Source organism: Eptatretus burgeri, chromosome 10 (genome assembly GCF_056783735.1).
Source record: "Eptatretus burgeri isolate ZD-2024b chromosome 10, Ebu_testis_v1, whole genome shotgun sequence".
NCBI lineage: Eukaryota > Metazoa > Chordata > Myxini > Myxiniformes > Myxinidae > Eptatretus > Eptatretus burgeri.
Window position 1 is genome coordinate 48,097,680 of NC_140970.1, and position 19,212 is coordinate 48,116,891.

General features: G+C 41.8%; 1 protein-coding gene across 11 annotated transcripts in view; it reads left to right on the forward strand.

The window, feature by feature from the left end:
• LOC147018501 (zinc finger protein 800-like) overlaps nt 1–11,065 on the forward strand; it is a 71,549-nt gene extending 60,484 nt beyond the window's left edge. For all 11 annotated transcript variants that reach the window (XM_085898201.1, XM_085898199.1, XM_085898193.1 and 8 more), the window contains 2 exons: nt 317–457; nt 8,090–11,065. In XM_085898201.1, the coding sequence (XP_085754327.1) occupies nt 448–457; nt 8,090–10,554 (2,475 nt within the window). In that variant the 5' untranslated portion in view covers nt 317–447 and the 3' untranslated portion in view covers nt 10,555–11,065. The remainder of the gene's footprint in view (nt 1–316; nt 458–8,089) is intronic.
• Nucleotides 11,066–19,212: the final 8,147 nt, after the last annotated feature.

A 19,212-nucleotide genomic window follows, 5' to 3' on the forward strand; every position in this document is an offset into this window, starting at 1 on the left:
TGAGCTGTCGAGCATGAGTTGACTGGTATCGAGGAAGTAATTCTTCATGGAATCCCTTATTTGGTTGTGAACATATTTTATCTGGAGCTACAAGTGATTAGCTGTATGACTTGGAGCTAATATGTTAAGTAGACATTAATGTGTGTCAAACAATTAAATATGATACCATTGAAGCCTTGACCTACAATTTATAAAAGGAGATGAAATGTGTCTTTGATATGTAAGCTGTAGAAATACTCATGTGTCGTAAAAAATTGCAATACTTGTAATGACACTTTCAGAATTGATTGTTCTCAGTATATTGTTTTCCTGGCAGGAACCAGTCGTTTGAAGCACCTTCTGCTTCGGGAAGTGGACACGATCTTTGAGTGTCGCACCTGCCGGAGCTTGTTCCGCGGGCTCCCCAACCTTGTACAGCATAAGGAGGTTTACTGCACTACTTGGGAAATGCCATCTGGTATGTGCTCAAACTGGTGACAAAAGTTTTTTTTTATTTTATATAATAAACAATTGTATGCATGAGGTGTGTTGGGTTATCCTTGCCTACTGGTGGTAGGAAGGGCAGGAAGCTAAAGTACCAGCACACACATGCTCTTTTCTAAATCCATCTTAGTATCTCTAATGTCCAACAGGGAATCATCAGAGAGACCAGCTAACTTGAAAACCCCTCCAAAAGGGTGATGTAGATGTAGAAGATTGCCACAAAAGTAGATCGTTTATCTCAATGTTTTCATCCATCATCATGATCACCATCATTATATAAACGCACTTCAAAAGGTTTCCATGTTCTTCGGAACATATTTTGAAGATTTAAACGTGTGATTTCACTTCAAGCTCAGGTCACAGCATCCTTGAGTTCCTGCGTGGTTGTGTACCATTGGCGAGAGACTTTTCCTTTCAAACACCCCTACAAAGCGTTAACACACGTTGTCATATAAGGGGTTGCCTACAGCATTGCAGAACCATGTCCAACCGGTCTGCCGGTCTGCAGTCCTGCTTACCTGCATGCAAAATTGTTCAAACGTGCGATTGTAATTAATTAATCGGTGAAATTTGTATGCTAAAATCGATCGTGGAATAAAAATTGTTTTGTACATATTTTTGCCTTTTTCGCACCCAATTGCGGCTTTTACAAAGAACCCAGTTCAAATAATTTTGTTAGGATGTTTCATTATGCCCTTGATGAGGAGGTGCAGACAGAAAAACAAAAACACAAAGCTCAGCAAGATGTGTGGTATGTTTATTGGCACACTCCATACAGTAGCTCGTAACCCAGGAATGGCCGTTTTTGCATCTTGTTATGCACTTATGTTCTCTGCTCACCACAGGCTATATGCCAGTGCAAAGCAACGTATACTGTTGGTGTAATAACATATACCTGTCAGAACAGCATTCTATCTGAACCGACGGGAGAGAAGCTTCTAAACTGGTGTCTAATTGTTACTCCTAGTGTGATACAGCAATGCCAAAATATCGCCAAAACCAAGTACAACGAGAAAGCATCTGAAAATGCAAAGCCCATCCATGTCTGCTTTGTATTCAGACTCCTTCTTCCTCCATATGCTAAACATGACAAAAACAGCTAAAAACAACACGAGAAGGGCGCTTGGTAGAGCGCATAACTTCAAAACGCAATGCCTGATCCAATCGAACGTATCATGCCCAATGAATGTTTGAGATATCGTGCTATATTCCGTTTTTGGCCCCATCTCTCAATGGTGAAGAATCACTTTAATAATTAAAAAAAATTCTCGTATCCAGATCTGGATTCCGATCTTCACCAAAATCAAACCAATTCGTCCTCGTCACACACCCAACCTGTTCATCAAGTTTTGTCCGAATCCGTGCACAACTTCTTGAAGTATCCTTCACACAAACAAACAGACGAACAAATGAGAATATCACTTGGAAAAACGGAGCAGTACTTAGAAGAGCGCATACCTCCGCCTGGCTGAACAGTTTACGTTTTGTATCCCACTGATAGCTCGAATCCAAATCCGGACCTGAACCAAAATAGAATGGGCTTGTTCTTGTCTGCAAACCAACTCATCGACTGCATTTGGTCACGAGTCATTTGCAACTTTTTGAGATATCATGCAAACAGTTTTTTGGCCCAATCTCTAAATGGTGAAGAATCCCAAAAAAATTCTCATATCTGGGTCCAGATTTTTCATCAAAATTGAATCGATTTGTCCTTGTCACACACCCAACCTGTCCACAAAGTTTCGGTGGAATCCATCCATAACCTTTTGAGATATATATATATATATATATATATATATATATATATATATATATATATATATATATATATATATATATGTGAAATGTTTGTTTGTTTGTTTGTGACCCTACTCCTCTGAGCTCCAAAGTAAAGGTTAATCACCACAAAACTTTATAGGATCACATTATTTACCACGGTGCACCTAAATAGGGGTTTTAACCTGTCTTTTTCTCCCAATTCATAAATTATAAACACACCACCTGCCACCTGCCGTCATCTCAGCAATGGAAGATCCATAAATACAATGCTTCATAAAAAAAGCCCATTTTCTTTCGGATTTCAACCCGGATACCAATAAATTTGCTGAGGTGGTAACCTCTGATTGTAAAATATAGTACCAAATGTGAGAAATAACTGTCAATTAAGACTTTACGATGGTCGGTAAAATTGGCGGAGGAGGAGGAGTCACATGACCTCTTAAATGTGCGAATCGTTCAAAGACCGAACATAGAACAAATACAATCCACACATCGATTTACAGGTAATTTTACTGCTCATCTAAAGACGTAACTCTCAAGGGTGAAAAGAATTTGCAGAAAAAAAAAGGTTGCCATCTTAGCTAACTTCACCAAATAGACATTCATCATATAGTTTTAAAGAACCAAGTTAACATTGTGATTTGATTTTGGATCGCAAATTGATCGTAGACGTTTGACCTCAAATGAGCCAAATTTTTTTTGGAGTGTGTGTGTTGTTGGTAGAAACAGGAATCCAGTGTAAAAATTCATTGACGAAATATCGTAGGAGGTGGAGCCAGTAACCTTGGCAACCATTATTTTTTTTTTGATTTTCAAATGGTTTCTGGTCACGATCACAGAACTATTCAATCAAAGGTTAGATGCATTTCATTTCTTACAATATTATCCATATCTCCGACCTCTTAACGATGTGATATCTAAGGGGCCATTCAAAAATGACCTACATAACGCGTGGGGGGTTGTGGTTTGGAGTTTGGTGGGGGTGGGTGTATGTGCAAACGTTATTAAGTTTTATAGTTACAGGGGGTTTAGGGGGGGTGTTTTCAGGCCCGTTATGTAACGACCTTTTTCGTTACATATTAAAATGAGCTGTAAAAGGACTTTTTGGACGTTTCTGGGTGAGCTTTCCCGTGACCTTGAGTGAGGTTACGGTTGCAGTTGATCATTTCTCTGTTAGCCATGGCTTTGCCGAGAAATATCACTGTAAGTTAGTCGATGGAAGAAAAAAAAAAAGTGACGCCACCTCCATGAGAAGAGGAAGAGGCTGTGACAGTAAAATAGGTTGTTCATCTCTAAATATAAAACTGAAATGTTTTTTTCGTTTGTGACCTCACTGCTTTGAGCTCCCAAAGTGAATTCATCACAAAACTTTCTACGATCAGTTTTTTAACTACGATGCACCTAAAAAGATGGTTTCAACGGTCATGAGGAGGTCATTTGGCACATTATTTCCGCGTTGCACTCTAGAGTTAATTTATTTACTAACATGAGGTAATTTCTTTACTACAGCTTCACTACTTTACACCCTGTATGGCCCGTAGACCTCATGAGACTCTTTACACCCCTTAGATCCCTTTTATACCCATTTAGACCCTTTTGAAACATATATACGATCTTCGACCCTTTCCACACTTTTCAGACCTATAGACCTTTTAAGACCCGTTTGACAATTTCAGACCATTTGGGCACCTCAGACTGTTTTCGCTCTTTCGCCCTGAGACCCATTTAAGACCCTTAAACCCTTTAAACACTTTAGTCCCCTTTTTGACTTTTTAAGACCCTTAAGCCACTTTAGACCCCTCTCCATTCTTTAGAAAATCGAAAAAGATTCCCCCGAAAATAATTTTTGACAACATTTTTCATACACCATTCACGTTGCATCGCAAGTTGCGATAGTGGATCGAAACTGATATCCCAAAGTGAAACTGATGTAGAAAAGTGAAACTGAAACGACTGATCTATGGATCATCGAATGGGAAACCAAAATGAAATGCTGTGAGAAATACTGAATGTAAATTGCCGAAAGCAAAGCTATGGGGAGTATAGAGAGAGGCGCCAAGTTGGGGACTGAAGAAGCGATGTGGAGAGGGATAGGTGCCTGTTGGTGGTCGGTTGGCATGGAAAGAACTTTGGTAATCTTCCTTTAAGTGGCAGGCCCAAAACGTGCCAAAATTAGTTTCCCAACCAAGTTTTCATAATATCACCCTCACCCCCAAGTAGTACTTCGGAGGAACAACAAGCATGGATTGGAAGTCATCGCTGGTGGAATGGAACGAGGTTGCCAAGGTTACCAGCTCCACCTGCGATATCTGCACACTGAATATTTACACTGAATTCCCTTTTCTACCAATACACACTCATTTGAGGTGAGGCATCAATGAGCACGTCAGCGATGGGTACACTGCTTGTATATATGTGTGTATGTATATTAATATATATATATATATATATATATATATATATATATATATATATATATATATATATATATATATATATATATATATATACACACACACACATACATAAATAATTGTTTTTTGCCCTATCTCTCAATGGTGAAGAATCACTTAAAAATTATATAATTCTTGTATCACCGACATACCGGCAATTAATTGGCCGGTATGCCTGGTGTTGGCTTAATGGTTAGGGTGGTGGACTTTGGATCTGAGGATCCTGAGTTCAAATCCCACTCGGCTGTTGAATTAATACGAGGTGGGGTTGACGCTGCCTGTCATCCTTCCGAGGTTGGCAAAATGAGTGCCAGCTTGGTGGTATCCTGTGTCGGAGTGGCGACCTGCCCAGGATTGTGTCTAATAGCCAAGGAGACTGCTTAGGCAGCACCAACGCTCCGCACAGAGTATGGTCCCGATGGATGGATGGGTTGACTCTGCCTGTCATCCTTCCGAGGTCAGCAAAATGAGTGCTAGCTTGCTGGTATCCTGTGTTGGAGTGGCGACCCATCCAGGATTGTGCCCAACAGCCAAGGAGACTGCTTCGGCAGCACCAATGCTCTGCACAGAGTATGCCCCCCCCCCAAAAAAAATGGCCAGTAAGTCTTGTAGTATTTGTGCATTGTGTGTTGCTATTGGCTGGTTGCTATATAATTCTCGTATCACCTTGGCCAGTCACCTGCATGGGCAAAAAATTCAGAATGATTGCTTCAAAACTGTAGACAAAAAATGTGTGACAAACAAGCAAACAAACAAACAGAGAGACTTACAGACAAATGCTACAGGCCAACACACTTGGCTTTTTTTTTGCCAAGTAACAAGTAAGATGTCATGTATAGTACAATACTTGTGAAATCTATTACACAAATTTGACCTTAAAATAATTGGTGGTTGATAATAACAGTTTGGTAATGACCGAATATGCAAATTATTTTCTAATTTCAAATCAAATGAATGAAAATTGGTGATTTTAGAAATTTGGCCTCTGTTGAACTTTTGACCTTTAAACCTCAAAAATAATTGGTTGAATTCAGTGACATGATTTGCAAATCCTTTTCAAATTTCAAGTCAGATGAAATTTGGGGATTTTTGAAATTTGCCAATGTTATTGACCTTTGACCAAGGTTGACCTTTGACTGACTGAATCAGTAGGCTTCTTGCTTCTGACCAACTCTACCAGTTTGTGAAATTTCTTGAAGATCAGAGTAAAACTGTGACCTGTAGGTGATTGACATTAATATAAACAAACAAACAGACAGACAGACAGAATGATGAACATGGCCAACTAATATACGAGTACTTCAAAAATGTTCGATTTTTGCAAGTAACAAACAAACACAAACAGATAGACAGGCTTGAAAACATAACCTCCTTCCACCTTTGGTGGCGGAAGTGAGAGTACAAAGAAACAGATGGTTTTAGGTGATCTTGACCTTTTGACCTCAAAAGCAATAGGCTCCAGTGACTCAATATGCAAACCCTGTTCAAATTTCAATTCAATCGGATGAAAATTGACGATTTTATGCAACCTTAACTTTTGACCTTTTGATCTAAAAAAAACAAAAAAAAAACAATTGCCTTTTAGCTTTTGATTGGTGAACCAAGTCAGTGAACCAATATACAAACTCGTAAAATATCAGGTCAATTCGATGAAAATTGACGATTTTATGTGATGCTGACCTTTGACCTTTTGATCAAATTATTCAATTGTCTTCTTCATAATAAAGCTGTGTTGAAAAATTGATGACAAAGCTCAAATGGTAAATTTCAATTTCAGGTCAATTGGATGAAAATTGATGATTTTAGGTGATGCTGACCTTTGCCCTTTTGACAAAATTATAATTTTTCTTCTCCATATTTTCATCATAAAGCTTTGTTGAAAATTTGATGACATAAGCTCAATTGGTAAAAAAGTTACAGCCTGGACAGATAGACACACACACACACACACACACACACACACACACACACACACACACACACACACACACACACACACACACACACACACACACACACACACACACACACACACGATTGCAAAACCCCGTCTCTTGTTGCATGGTGGACGGACTAATTATAGGTTATTGGAAAAAAATGCATGTATTCTTGGAATTTAGGCCTCAAATATTGGCATTTCATACACACATGAAAATGACCGTCATTGCTCACTCTGGGATTTTCAAAAAGTCAAAAAAGCAAGAGTTGAACTTCTCATCGGAGATAAAGGTTGTTGGTAAGATTTGATCATGCTTTCATAGTCATCTGTATTGATTATTTTAAAGTATCGGTGTGCACCGAATCAAATAGTAAAAAAAATTATCCACTCATAATCAAAACCTTTTTCCTGGAAATTTTGTGTGAAATAAATCTCGTGTAAAAAAAAAAAAAAAATTGGAATTTTAAGCAACACTAAAAAATGATTCTGTGCAAATACTTAAAGGGTGTAGACAAGTGTACGTCTTCCTGGTAATTTGTTGTCTCTCATGGCCTGTGAACTAGTATGTAATAAATATACAGATCCACCACTTTGTGGTCACCCTGTTCTCTGTTGCAACATCCTATCTGTAAAGCACCAGGCCAGTTTGTATTCGGTTTATTTTATTTTTCAGGAATCAAGCGCAGTATAGACAACTCAAAGATTCCAAACCTATCAATCTGTTCTTATCACTGCAATAAATAAGTCAGTGTAAATAGGTGCAATGAGTAGACAATTAGATTCACACTCTAGTTTAAAGCATTTGGAGGCACCTACTGTATATACGTTTGCATGAGAGGAGAGTTGGGATCGGGTATTGACGAAATTTGTTTTTTTTAAATAAAAGTATGAGAAAAGGGTAAGGGGATGGAGATATGTAGCTACATAGACAGGAGAAATATAGATAGATAGATAGATAGATAGACAAACATACGTCGATAGATAGATAGACAAAAGGAAAGATGAAGTGTTTGGAGAAATTGAGGGATCAAACGATTGTATCAAATTCCCCGATTGTGACTTTTTGTGTAGATACTGTGAGATCTTTGCTCCACCATCCCTCCTCCCTCCTATTTTTGCAAGCACTTTACAATTGCCTTTGAGTGATTTTGTTTTGTTCAGCATTTGTGGTTCCAGAATCAAGCTTGATACCTCAATTCCACCAGAGCGGCACTTGAATGCAATCATTGCATGCAATTTTAATCAATTTAAAAGCGCTTCACATTTGTAATCATATTAAACGAAGTGACCTGATTATTTTGACAATGACCTTCAAGATTTAAAGAAAAAGGCATTTCTTCATCACATATGCTTTTGCAAGAATTTATAGTATTGCCTCTTTGTTCCTTATGTATAGCATTAAATTGTTAAGCAATGTACTCTTGTTTTGCAACAGTCACAGAATCTTTGCAAAAGCTGGATGGGAAAAGCGAGACTGTTCAACGTATTCTTGAAGTCGTGTACCCTCAACATGATACTTCGGATTTCATTGTGCGCCTTGAACCTGTTGACAACAATCCCAATGCAGTCTTCCAGAATGTTGAGCTTCCTTTAACTGTGAGTGATGTGGTTTCGTCAGTGTCAACCAAATTGTTGGAGAAGGCAGATCCAGTGTTATTGCCAGCAACAGTAAGAATGGAAGTGTCACAAGAAAATGCACCCGTTGAATGCCCTCCGTCTGCATCCACAGTCAATCGCATGTGTAGTATTTGCAACAAGGTGTTTGCATCTAGGAAAAGTGCCCGTCGTCACATCAAAGTCATTCATCGAAAGGCTCCTGAGGATGTAAGCAAGTTTATAGGGATACACCTTAGTGAAAATGAAGAGGAGGTGGTTGCAGACATACCCACCACAATACCTGTTGAAAATTCACTGCCACAACCAATGCAGGTCTCTCCATCTCATCGCATTGTGGACATCCAGTCATTCTGGGCTGCCTCGAGTGCACCAAAACCAACTGGTAACAGGTCTTGTGTGCTTTGTTGTAAAGTATTCGCCACCAGAGCCAATGAAGAACGCCATTTTGCTGAGGTGCACCGTGGTGTACGACATGACCTTCCAACAGCCACTCAAATCGATGCAACTCCAATGGGTATGTGCGACAATGAAAATGATAATAATGAGGTTGAGTTGATGGATTTAGAGCCAGTCGATTTGAGTTTGCCAACAACTGCCGACAAAGCAAATCCAGAGGAGACTTCCAACATGACTTCTGCAATGATGGATTCACATGCAGAAGGTGCTGTAGAGATGGACACCAAAACAAGCAGGTCAGTTTCTTGGACTCCTGCGACTCCCTCATCTGGCTGTGTATTGCTCTTGAAACCAAAATCTGATTCTTTCCTTCCTGAAGCAACACCAGACACTGACTTGGCAGCAGATAGCATTAATATGGCCAAAGGAGAAATGCCTGTTGAAGAGGTTGGCAACAAAATGATGCTGAAAGATGATTGTGTCAATACTCCTACCTTTGAATCTGGAAAGGAAAAAGAATCATCGTTGGAGCATAAAGATATTGATGTTAATTGTAATGAAGAGGAGAACTGTGTGAAGGAGAAAAGTTGTGGTGGAGACATCTTTCAGGGTATGGAGGATGAAAATGTTTCTCCGATCTTTGACCTCACATCCCGCCGGTGCCTTCATTGCCAGCGACAGTATTCTTCATTGCAGACACTCAAACGACACCTGCAGTTGATACATCGCCTTAGAATTGGGCCTATCAAGGATAAATCATCTTCTTCACCTTCCCCTTCATCTTCAGACGACGACGATGGTAATGATGCCTCATTTCCAACAAGGCGAAAATTGAAACCAGAAGGAGTCTTGCCAGTGTCTGAACCAACGCAAGAACTGAAAAGTTGTGACATAAAAAATAAATCTCCTGATGCTTCCTCATCTTCGACAACTTCCTCATCATCGTCATCATCATCGTCATCATCATCATCTTCAACTTGTTCAGACAAAGAAATGTATGAGGACAAAAGTCAAAATCACTGTTGCGAAAGTTTTGAATCGGAGAAAGGTTCGTCAGGCGGTACTTGCATAAGATCAAGACGACAGGCCTCCATAAATATCGAAAGTCAACCATCGTGTCAACCAAAACTTTCACTTGGTTTTGATTTGAAACACCTCTTCTGCAAGCTATGCAAACGAAACTTCACATCACGCTCTAACCTAATGCGCCACATCGAACTGCATTCTGACCGCGACACTGATGGCGGTATCTTTGTGAAATTCTACCGATGTCCATTGTGTTCGTACGAGACGCGCCGTAAACGAGATGTGGTACGGCATATCACAATGGTCCACAAGAAGAGTGCACGTGAGCTCACTCGAATTACTGGTGCACTTGAAAACCGCGTAGTTAAAAAGCCAATAGATGCTTTCCTGAACCGAGATGTACGTCGCCGTAGAACTGAACGTTCACCTGATGACCGTGGAGACCTCGGCTTGTCATCAGTCAATGAGGTATCTAGTGCCATCAGTTCCACAGCTGTTTCCTCTCCTGCATCTTTGGACCAAGGCAAGGCAGTTCTTGGAGCGGAATCGCTCTTAAATACCAAAAAGATATCCACCGTAGTCAAATCCATGATCATTTCTAAGGACAAGACAGAGGGTACTTCTCAGAGGGTTGGCAGGATGACAGTCAGTCTTCACAAGTGTAGTATATGCGGTAAGGCTTTTGCTAAAAAGACTTATTTGGAACACCATCGAAAGACACACCGAGCTGGTTCCACTGGACTGGCTCTGACATCATCTTCCGTGATATCTCAACCCCTTGCTGTATTGCCTGGCCCTGCTCCAGCACACCAGACACGTTCTAAAACATTGCACAGTGGCAAGCGATGTGCAGCTTGCTAGGTTTGTGGATTAATGCCACTTTGATGTTTATCTTCTGAGGTCCATCCCATGGATCTGGATCTGCCAAGGTGAATGATCTGTCACAACATCGTCCTGGTGAATGAAATGGTTTCTTCATAATCCCTGGCCCTTAATATCAGAAGATGAAAGTATTCCTAATTCCCTAATTGTTAAGCAAAGTGTTCCATCCTCTTCTTAAAACAATGGAATTGCTGTTATTGTAGACTTGTTAAAATGAACACTACTTTTGATGAATTGTTTTCTTTATTTATATATTTATATTGATATATTATATTATTCCAGTCTTTGGCTAAAAAAAAAAAATTTAAAAAATTGGAATAAATAACTCCGAGATTAATTGAAATAAGTTTGTGTTAAAATGAAATGTAGATTTTTTGTATGGTTGGTGTATCTGAATTGACAGTAGTGTAGATATTACATAGTTTAAATGTATTATTATCGATAATAAATGCAAAAAAGATTTGCTGGCCATAACAGACATGTATGCTTTTTCTTTAGCATAAACACGATTCATACACTGGTTCATCCCATCTCATCTGTGACCTGGCACACTGAAATCTGTGGCAAAATGGTTGCGGTCAATCAGCCTGTTTTCTCAACATGGAAGGCTAACATGACTGAGGGAAACTTTAGTTCACAATAAGTCTTTAGGTAAACCACAAAAGATCACCTTGTGAATCACAAGGTCAAACTCTCCAACTCGTCTCCCCCACTACCCCCCTCACACCTCACCGTCCTTTTGGCCCCTTGTCATGTCCATCTTTTGTAGACGTTCACCCTCCACCTCAAACGGCTTCACCTTGGACTCTACTCGAGAGAGCCAAGAATGTCGCCTCAGCATTTTCCTCTAAATTTCATATATCCAATCTCCAGTATCTCTCTCTGTCCCCACATTACCCTCTCATACCCACTGCTTTTGTGATTCTTGTCTTTTATACCCGAGAAGGTAGAGAAAGTTCCATCGAGCCTCGACTCTTCATCCTCGAGCAGCCTAGATGGTGCCCATGTTCTCCAATGCTGCTCTTGCGTCTCCTTTGTCTGCTCTCTTCAAACTGTCCTTCTCCTTTGGCCGCCTTCCATATACCCGTAAGTCCATTAACATCACCTTTATTCACGACAAGGGTGCAAAAACAGAAAATCTCAAACAGAAACCAGTAATCTTACTTTCAATATAAAGCAAGTAATGGAATCGATCATCGTTGCAGACGTTGCCTTTCCCGTTTACAAACAGCCTGATCTCTTGACTATCAATTTGGATTCAGACCCGGTCCATCAACTATGGACATGCCACTTCTCTCTCAACAATGGATGGAGGCCTTAAATCTAGCAAGTTGTCAGGGCCATTTTGGACATATATCTCAGGCATTTGAAACGGTCTATCATTCCACTTTGCTTTCCAAACTCATTGCCTGTGATATACAAAGCCGCATTCATACCTGACTTCCTCACTTACTCCAATGTCGCAGTCATTGTTAACCTCCGCCATCTTCGAAGATCGATGGAGGTTACTGTTTTCACCCCTTTCTGTTTGTTACTTACGAAATCTAAAGATTTCGGAAGTATATTGATGCCTTCCGTTTCTGTTTGTTTGTTTGTTTGTTTGTTTGTTTGTAGGCACGATAACTCGAGAACGGAAGAAGCTACCAACATCAAATTACACCACGTGATTCAGGAGGGTGATGGCTAGTGCTGATTAGATTTTGGTCAAAATCGGTCAAAGGTCAAGGTCACAGTGAGGTCAAACATAATTCCGTAAATTAATGTGGAGAAATGGAGTATTTTTGCTTCGCTCGACGTTACGAGTTCGTTTTCACTTCGATTTTAATTTTGTCTTCGGTTTTTGCGATCGCTTCGGACGCTTAAAACTCGGTTGTCGAAATTCTGGTAAAAATCGGATGTTTTGGAGATGTTTTAAGATTGTATAAATAATATTTCACTCGACGCGTCACGGGTCGTCCCATGAAGCAGTGCGCTCGAGCAGACGCGTCGTTGAGTTAAGTTAAGGTTTAATATAATTGCGTGGAGAAATGGAGATTTTTGCTTCGGTTGACGTTACGATTTTTGATGGTTTGATACAGAATCATCGTAGAAACTTCTGGTTTGCGTCGCTACCTTCTCGAGAGACTTTATTAGACAAGGTCAGAGGTCAAGTTGACGATTTCGAAAGTACCAGTCTATGACTGCTTGTTTGTTTGTTTGTGAACAGTATTACGGAAAAACTCCTCGACGGATTTCGACGAAACTTGGTGGGGGGGTTAGGTATGGTCCAAGGATCATGGCATTAAATTTTTGACTTGGTCCCCCCCCCCCAAAAAAAAATTGTTAGAGAAAAATATTTTTTTTTGCATTTCTACATGTTTTAAGTGATTTCCAACCCCCCTCCAAAAATTTTTTTTTAACCCCCCCCAAAAAGATTTTTTTTTTGCATTTCTACATGTTTTAAGTGATTTCCAACCCCCCCAAAAAAATTGTTTGAGAATTTTTTTTTTGCATTTCCACATGTTTTAAGTGATTTCCAACCCCCCCCCAAAAAAATTGTTCGAGAAATCTTTTTTTGCATTTCCACATGTTTTAAGTGATTTCCAACCCCCCCCCCAAAAAAAAATTGTTAGAGAAAGCTCTCCTGTCCTCTCCCCAGTGTAGACTGGAGTGCCCATATGGCAGTGTTTTGTCCCAGTTTTTTATATATTGCATCCCATAACAGCCAAAACTGCGCGATCTGCGAGCAGTAATGTCCGTCTGCTACCTGAAAACATTACCTCTACTTTGCTGCCCAACCAACCAGGAGGTGGGGTTGCAGTCACGCGTGACTTTAATCCAAACAAGGCCCTTCTGACCCGATAAATGCATCAATGATTATGTGTTGTGTCGTCCTGACGAGCTTATAACAAGGGTGAAACCATTGTCGGCTACTCCACTGTCCTTTACTTGTGACCTTTAAATCCTCGGTCTTTAAAATAGACTCGAGTGTGTGCTGCTGAAGCTATCCAGACAGGAAGTGAAGTGGTATGCATGCACTCATGGCGTTTAATGCCACTATGTATTTATTGGGTTGGAAGGGCCTTGTATTGATTATATATATATATATATATATATATATATATATATATATATATATATATATATATATATATGTATATACAAACGAGGGGCAGTCAATAAGTAACCTTAAAATGGTGATATAAATTTGAGAACGTAATGTGTGTAGTTCAAGACAACATGTTATATCTATGGGTAAGAGTCATGCTTTGCCTGTTTTAGATCTAGCAACATTGAATATATGACGTCAGTCGAGCAGTTCCAAGATGGTGGCTCCCTGAGAAGCGTGCACCAGAGAGGAGCAATGTTCTGTCATCCGTTTATTGGAAAGTGAGGGTGTGAATCCCAGTGAAGTCCACCGCAAAATGAAAATGCAATATAGTGACGCATGTTCATCACTGCAGCAGGTGTACTACTGGGACAGGAAGTTTAAAAGTGGAGTGTCCAGTGTGGCAGACCCTGCTCGCTCGGGCCGGCCCTCACACAGCCGACACACCAGAATTGGTTGCAGCAGTTGAGCGCGTGCTAAGGGAAAACCGTCGCATTATGCTGGACAAAGTGGTCTCCGAATTGAACATTAGCCATGGTTCAGCACACCATATCATTCATAACGTGCTGGTGTTCTGAAAAGTGTCTGCAAGGTGGGTGCCTGGACAACTCACACTCGAACTGAAAGACCTCAACTTTTTGAAAGGTGGTGTTGACTTTCTCTCGGCACTGTAGGTACTTACATGTATATATGAATGGACTCGGTCTCCCTGATGGGTGAGACAGTCGCATAATTATCTTGCATGATGCCAAGCAGAGGTGAAACTGTGCATGTGCGGATAATCTGCCAGAATACAGTCGTGTTTTATTAATTTAACTGTGGGGCTGTTTCGGAATGCGTGGTTGGCCGAATGGGGGATTTAGTGACGCTGGAGGATGAAATAGTCTCAAAATACACAGCACTTGTTTTAATAGCAACTCAGGTTTAATAAATAATGGGGATGGGGATGTGGGAAGTGAAAATGTAATTAAAGAATACTGAGACGACCGAACAGCATGCTAAACTGATGGTAACAGTTTCCACAGCTATTCTTAACGCTTAGCTTAACACAAGCAGACTCAGTCGGGACCATTGGATGGAAGAGAATGAGACTGTGCATAGGTATGTGCGTGCGTGTATTCTCTGAAGAGCCGAGAGACGTGATGCGGGCACAGCCTCGAATGCCTCTCCCAGTCTAGTCTTGTCCTTGTGTCTCCGCACTGGCTGTCCATGTTTTGCCGATTGACTATGTACTCGCTCTCTGGGGGTGGGGTCTTGGCTGTGTGACTAACTCTCTGAAAGGTCTCGGGCAGTGAGTGACCGATCGCTGGACACTCTTGGCTGTGAATCGCTGGCCGGGTGTCCACACTCTGCAGGTCCCAGGCAAGAGTCTGTGTGGCTGAGTATCCTGGCTATGAGTGAGCGCAAGAGGCTATCTCCTGCCTTGTATAAGCAGCCTTCTGGTTTCCTGGTCTTACGCAAGCACTCTCGGTGTCCGGGCTGTGCGAGGTAGCACACGTGGCCATGCCATGACATGTTTGTAAAGACTGTGTTCGAGGCTTGACATAGCACACATGTGCCCTCCCTTTTGAGGTGTGATGAAAGGACAACAGAGTGATTTAAGATACACATGGATGGAAGATGGGAAAAAGAGACAGACACGAGGCCAAGGGTGAATGGAAAACTAACTCGACATCTGATTCTGGTCGATGATAATTGGTGTTTGCAAACACTTATGCTGACACTCATTCAGACAGAACTAATGAAAAATTACCGCTCAATCATTTTCATAACAAAATACAGCACCGTATGTCATTTTTATTTAGATTTTGATGTTCCACACTCTTTACAGAGCGTTGGTGCTGCCGAAGCAGTTTCTTGGCAAGGGTTATACTGGGTGGTACTGATCCAAAACATACTTCCAATATAGTAAAACTTTATTTGGAGAACAAGGTTACAGCTAGTGTTCTCCAAGTGTTAGAATGGCCAAGCTAATGTCCGGACATGAATCCCATCAAGGCAATATGCGTTACCTGGAAACAGAGAAGAACAAGAGGAACCCAACAAACCTTACCGAACTGGAATGTACTACAGGATATTTGACAAATGATTCATGTAAGAGTGCTTCAGTCATAAGCAGGAAGCATGAGGGGGGGGGGCATGGGTATTGCCCCTATTTTTATTTCTGTGTAGATGCTGAGAGTGACAAGCAGCTGGTCGCTCGTAGCAATGGAAGAAGTGCCGCTCAAGTGGAGCAGGAGGCTCAAGAGAAGCAATGGCTGCGGAGAGTACAAACAAGGCAGGGGAGGGATGGCTTGCAACCTCATTTTGACACATGAGGTTTTGAAATTGCTTGAACAGCTTTGAAGGAACATGGTTGAGGTGGTCCCTCTGGAGGGGGACAAGTCCCTCAGGTGGTCACTCCTAGACACCTATGAGATGGGTGGCTGTGAAAACCATTTGGGGGAGATGTGGCTGAGCTGTGCCTTGGTAGCGGTACCTCAGAAGACCTGAGGAGGGAACTGCCCAGGTCAGTGGCTCAGCAGCCTCTCCCTGAGGCTCTAGGGCAGCCCAGCACGTGATGACATATTGTGCTGTACAGATCAATGAATGCGGGTTATCACGAGGACCGGTTGCAGAGACTGCCAATGGATGACCAGCCGGAGTATCTGTGGAACCTTGTGTTGCTAAATTGAAAGCATGGTTGGGTAAGGCCCAGTTGGGTCTGCATAACCTTCCACAGATAACCCCGGCTGAGATTTAATGTGCCCTTAGTTTGGGACAAAGGCTCTGGGATTGATTGGCTTTGAGAACCAGAATAACAATGGCTGTAACAGGTACTGTTGAGCATTGAACAACCTTCCCAATGGAATTTGGATCAAAATGGATATAATATGTACCTTTTCCCACTGCCAGGACTCGTCATGCTTTGCTTTCAGCGAATGCAGGTGAGTCAGGGAATTGGACTGGGTGGCAGACAAGGGTGGCCATGAGGGACAACATGTAAACCAAGTGGAAATGGTTAAAATGTGCCGACATATAGAAATATGGAAATGGAATAATGAATACCATCTGTGTGTTTTTGTTTCGTGTGTGTGGACCATGGCATAGGAAGAACATGCCTACCCCTGTATGGCAGGATTAAAAGCAATGATGGCAGCCGAGGAGAGAATTCTTAGCCCGCGCTCGCAAAGCGAAAAGCCCGGTTACGCAATAGATCACGTACATGTCTGCATTTTGTTAAGAGCGTCCATCAAAAACAGTTCAACGGAGGAAATTTAAACTTTACCACATGTTACATGACCATTTGATATATTGTATGTGGAGGTGTTTTGAATGCAGAGGGTGGTGAAAGCTCTTGAGGAGAGAGAGATGTAGAGCTCCGCCATGACTTGCCCCCCTTTGGTGCTAGCCATGATTGCAAAGGGATCTGTTGGAGGAAGGGCAAAAAAAGCAGGTTTGGCTAGCCACGTGGCAAGGAAAAACCCCTGGCAGCCATGGAAAAGCAAGTAATGGTTATTTTGGTAACACTTTCTCATGGCAAAGATGTAGCACAGAGGCTGCCTTAGTGTTGAAGGTGGAATGGATGGGGAGCGTTATTGATCTCGAGTTGGGACTTTGTTGTTGCTCTGCCGGCACACCTCACTACCACATTCAACCACCTCATTTTAGGATCCCTTGGCTTGCAAGTTATCATATCATGAGTAAATATAATCAAAGGATCTCACAGATAATAAAGAAATGGAATCGTCTCGTTTATTGTGAGAGGTGCAATGAAAGGTTTGACTCAGTCATGTGAGCCTCCATATATGCAAGGAAGGACATGGAGCCCATGTAATTTGGTTAGAGTAGATTTAAATTGGAATTTGAGCTCACCTAACCATCTGGAGCAGATGAAATCTACTGGAGGATGTGTTTAATTGGATTGGGATTGTTTGGAAAATGTTGAATTGTGGTTAAGATCGGCCTGTGAGGTTTTGTCTTTGTCGTCCATGGGCCCAGGCCAGAAATTCCACTTGTCGGTACCATCTAATAAACCAATCCTAGTTATGATTTTTGGATTGGTGTATATATATAGATCATATTTTGATGTGATAAGCATTGCAGACTGGCAGCTTATTGGTAGTTATCATCTCTGGAATGTACCGACCCTCCGCATAATGAAAGCGAAAAGGCAAACTCAGAAACATTCACTAATGATACAATTGCCATTTCCACATGGGGCGAGAATGAACTGCAAACCACAAATACATGTCTGAAATGCTTTATTTATACCATCCGAATAATCCTTTCTGTCATTCCTGAAGGCAGAATTTGTTTTCTGGCAGAAAGGGGCGAACAATAGGGCCGATCAAAATGTTGCTGGTAAGTGATTTTCAGTACATTTTAATTTATAATATTGTCATACAAGTTCCTTGGGTAGTGCTACTGAACCGCAGTAGCCTACAACATGCACATGTTGTATGAAGAAAACATTCATGAACATTTTACAAGTTTTTACCACAGTTAAAGGAATTGCCCTTCCCCTACCCTAGTTCCAACAAGCGTCCAAAATTTGAAATTTACGGATAGCCCAAATTTCACAACGCTACTGTGGCATGTTTATGTACTATGTTTTACTCATGCATGTTTGTAGCCATGAATGTCCTTGTGATTGTGCCAAAACATTCACACCATGGATCAGTGGTCCAGTCTTCATCACTGTTATCAGCATCAGAGTCCTCGAGGTCTACAACCTCTTCCTCGACATCAGCGGGCTGGTTGCTGCAGGTTCGCAATTTGCACATGTCGGTGCACTTCAGGCTATTGGCAAGGCACGTGCAGTCTGGGAGTTTGCACGACCGTCCACACTTGCAGGAAAGCAGTTGCAACACTGCATCCGATGCTGGCGAACCCTGCATCCACTCGATGGCCAGCTTCCCGTCATCAGTGGTCCATCCACAACCCTTGGGACTTGGAACATAGGGTTGGCAATGCAGACAGCGCCTCCAAATAGCAGCCTGGTAGTTTGCACGGAGGACGTGCACGAAGAGGCAGTCTTCACATGGTGGAAGCTGACTGGACTCTATCTCTCCCCGTCTGGCACAGAAGAGATGATGTCGGAGTTCATTGACTTTCGTGGTGTTGGTAGACGGCACGTACATGTGGCAGGTGACCTCTTGCAGCTTCTGAAAGAGCTCGGTGGATACTAAACCCATGAATGACCGAGCTGACTGAAGGCCTCTTGGTAGGTCTTATCCGACTTCATTTGCTTCAAGGCGCCCATCTTTCCCCGGCCTGCAAAGGCACTGACTGTGCCAGAGAACACGTGCAGTCCAACCAGGGCATCACAGACGCTGTCTCCCATCGATCGAGCAAGCTTGTCAATGTCTAGGAACCGTGTGCGGGTTTGCGTACCACACTTTCTGATACACGGGGCATGGGATGTCCTTATTGAAGGCAAGACACAGCACGAGGACATCTGTATCTTCGGCAGTGATCACCACAGCTTTGTACCCAGCCTCTGCTGCATGCAGAGCATGCAGAAGCATTCGGGTGTCTGCTTCCTCCTGCGTGGACTTCAGCTCTGC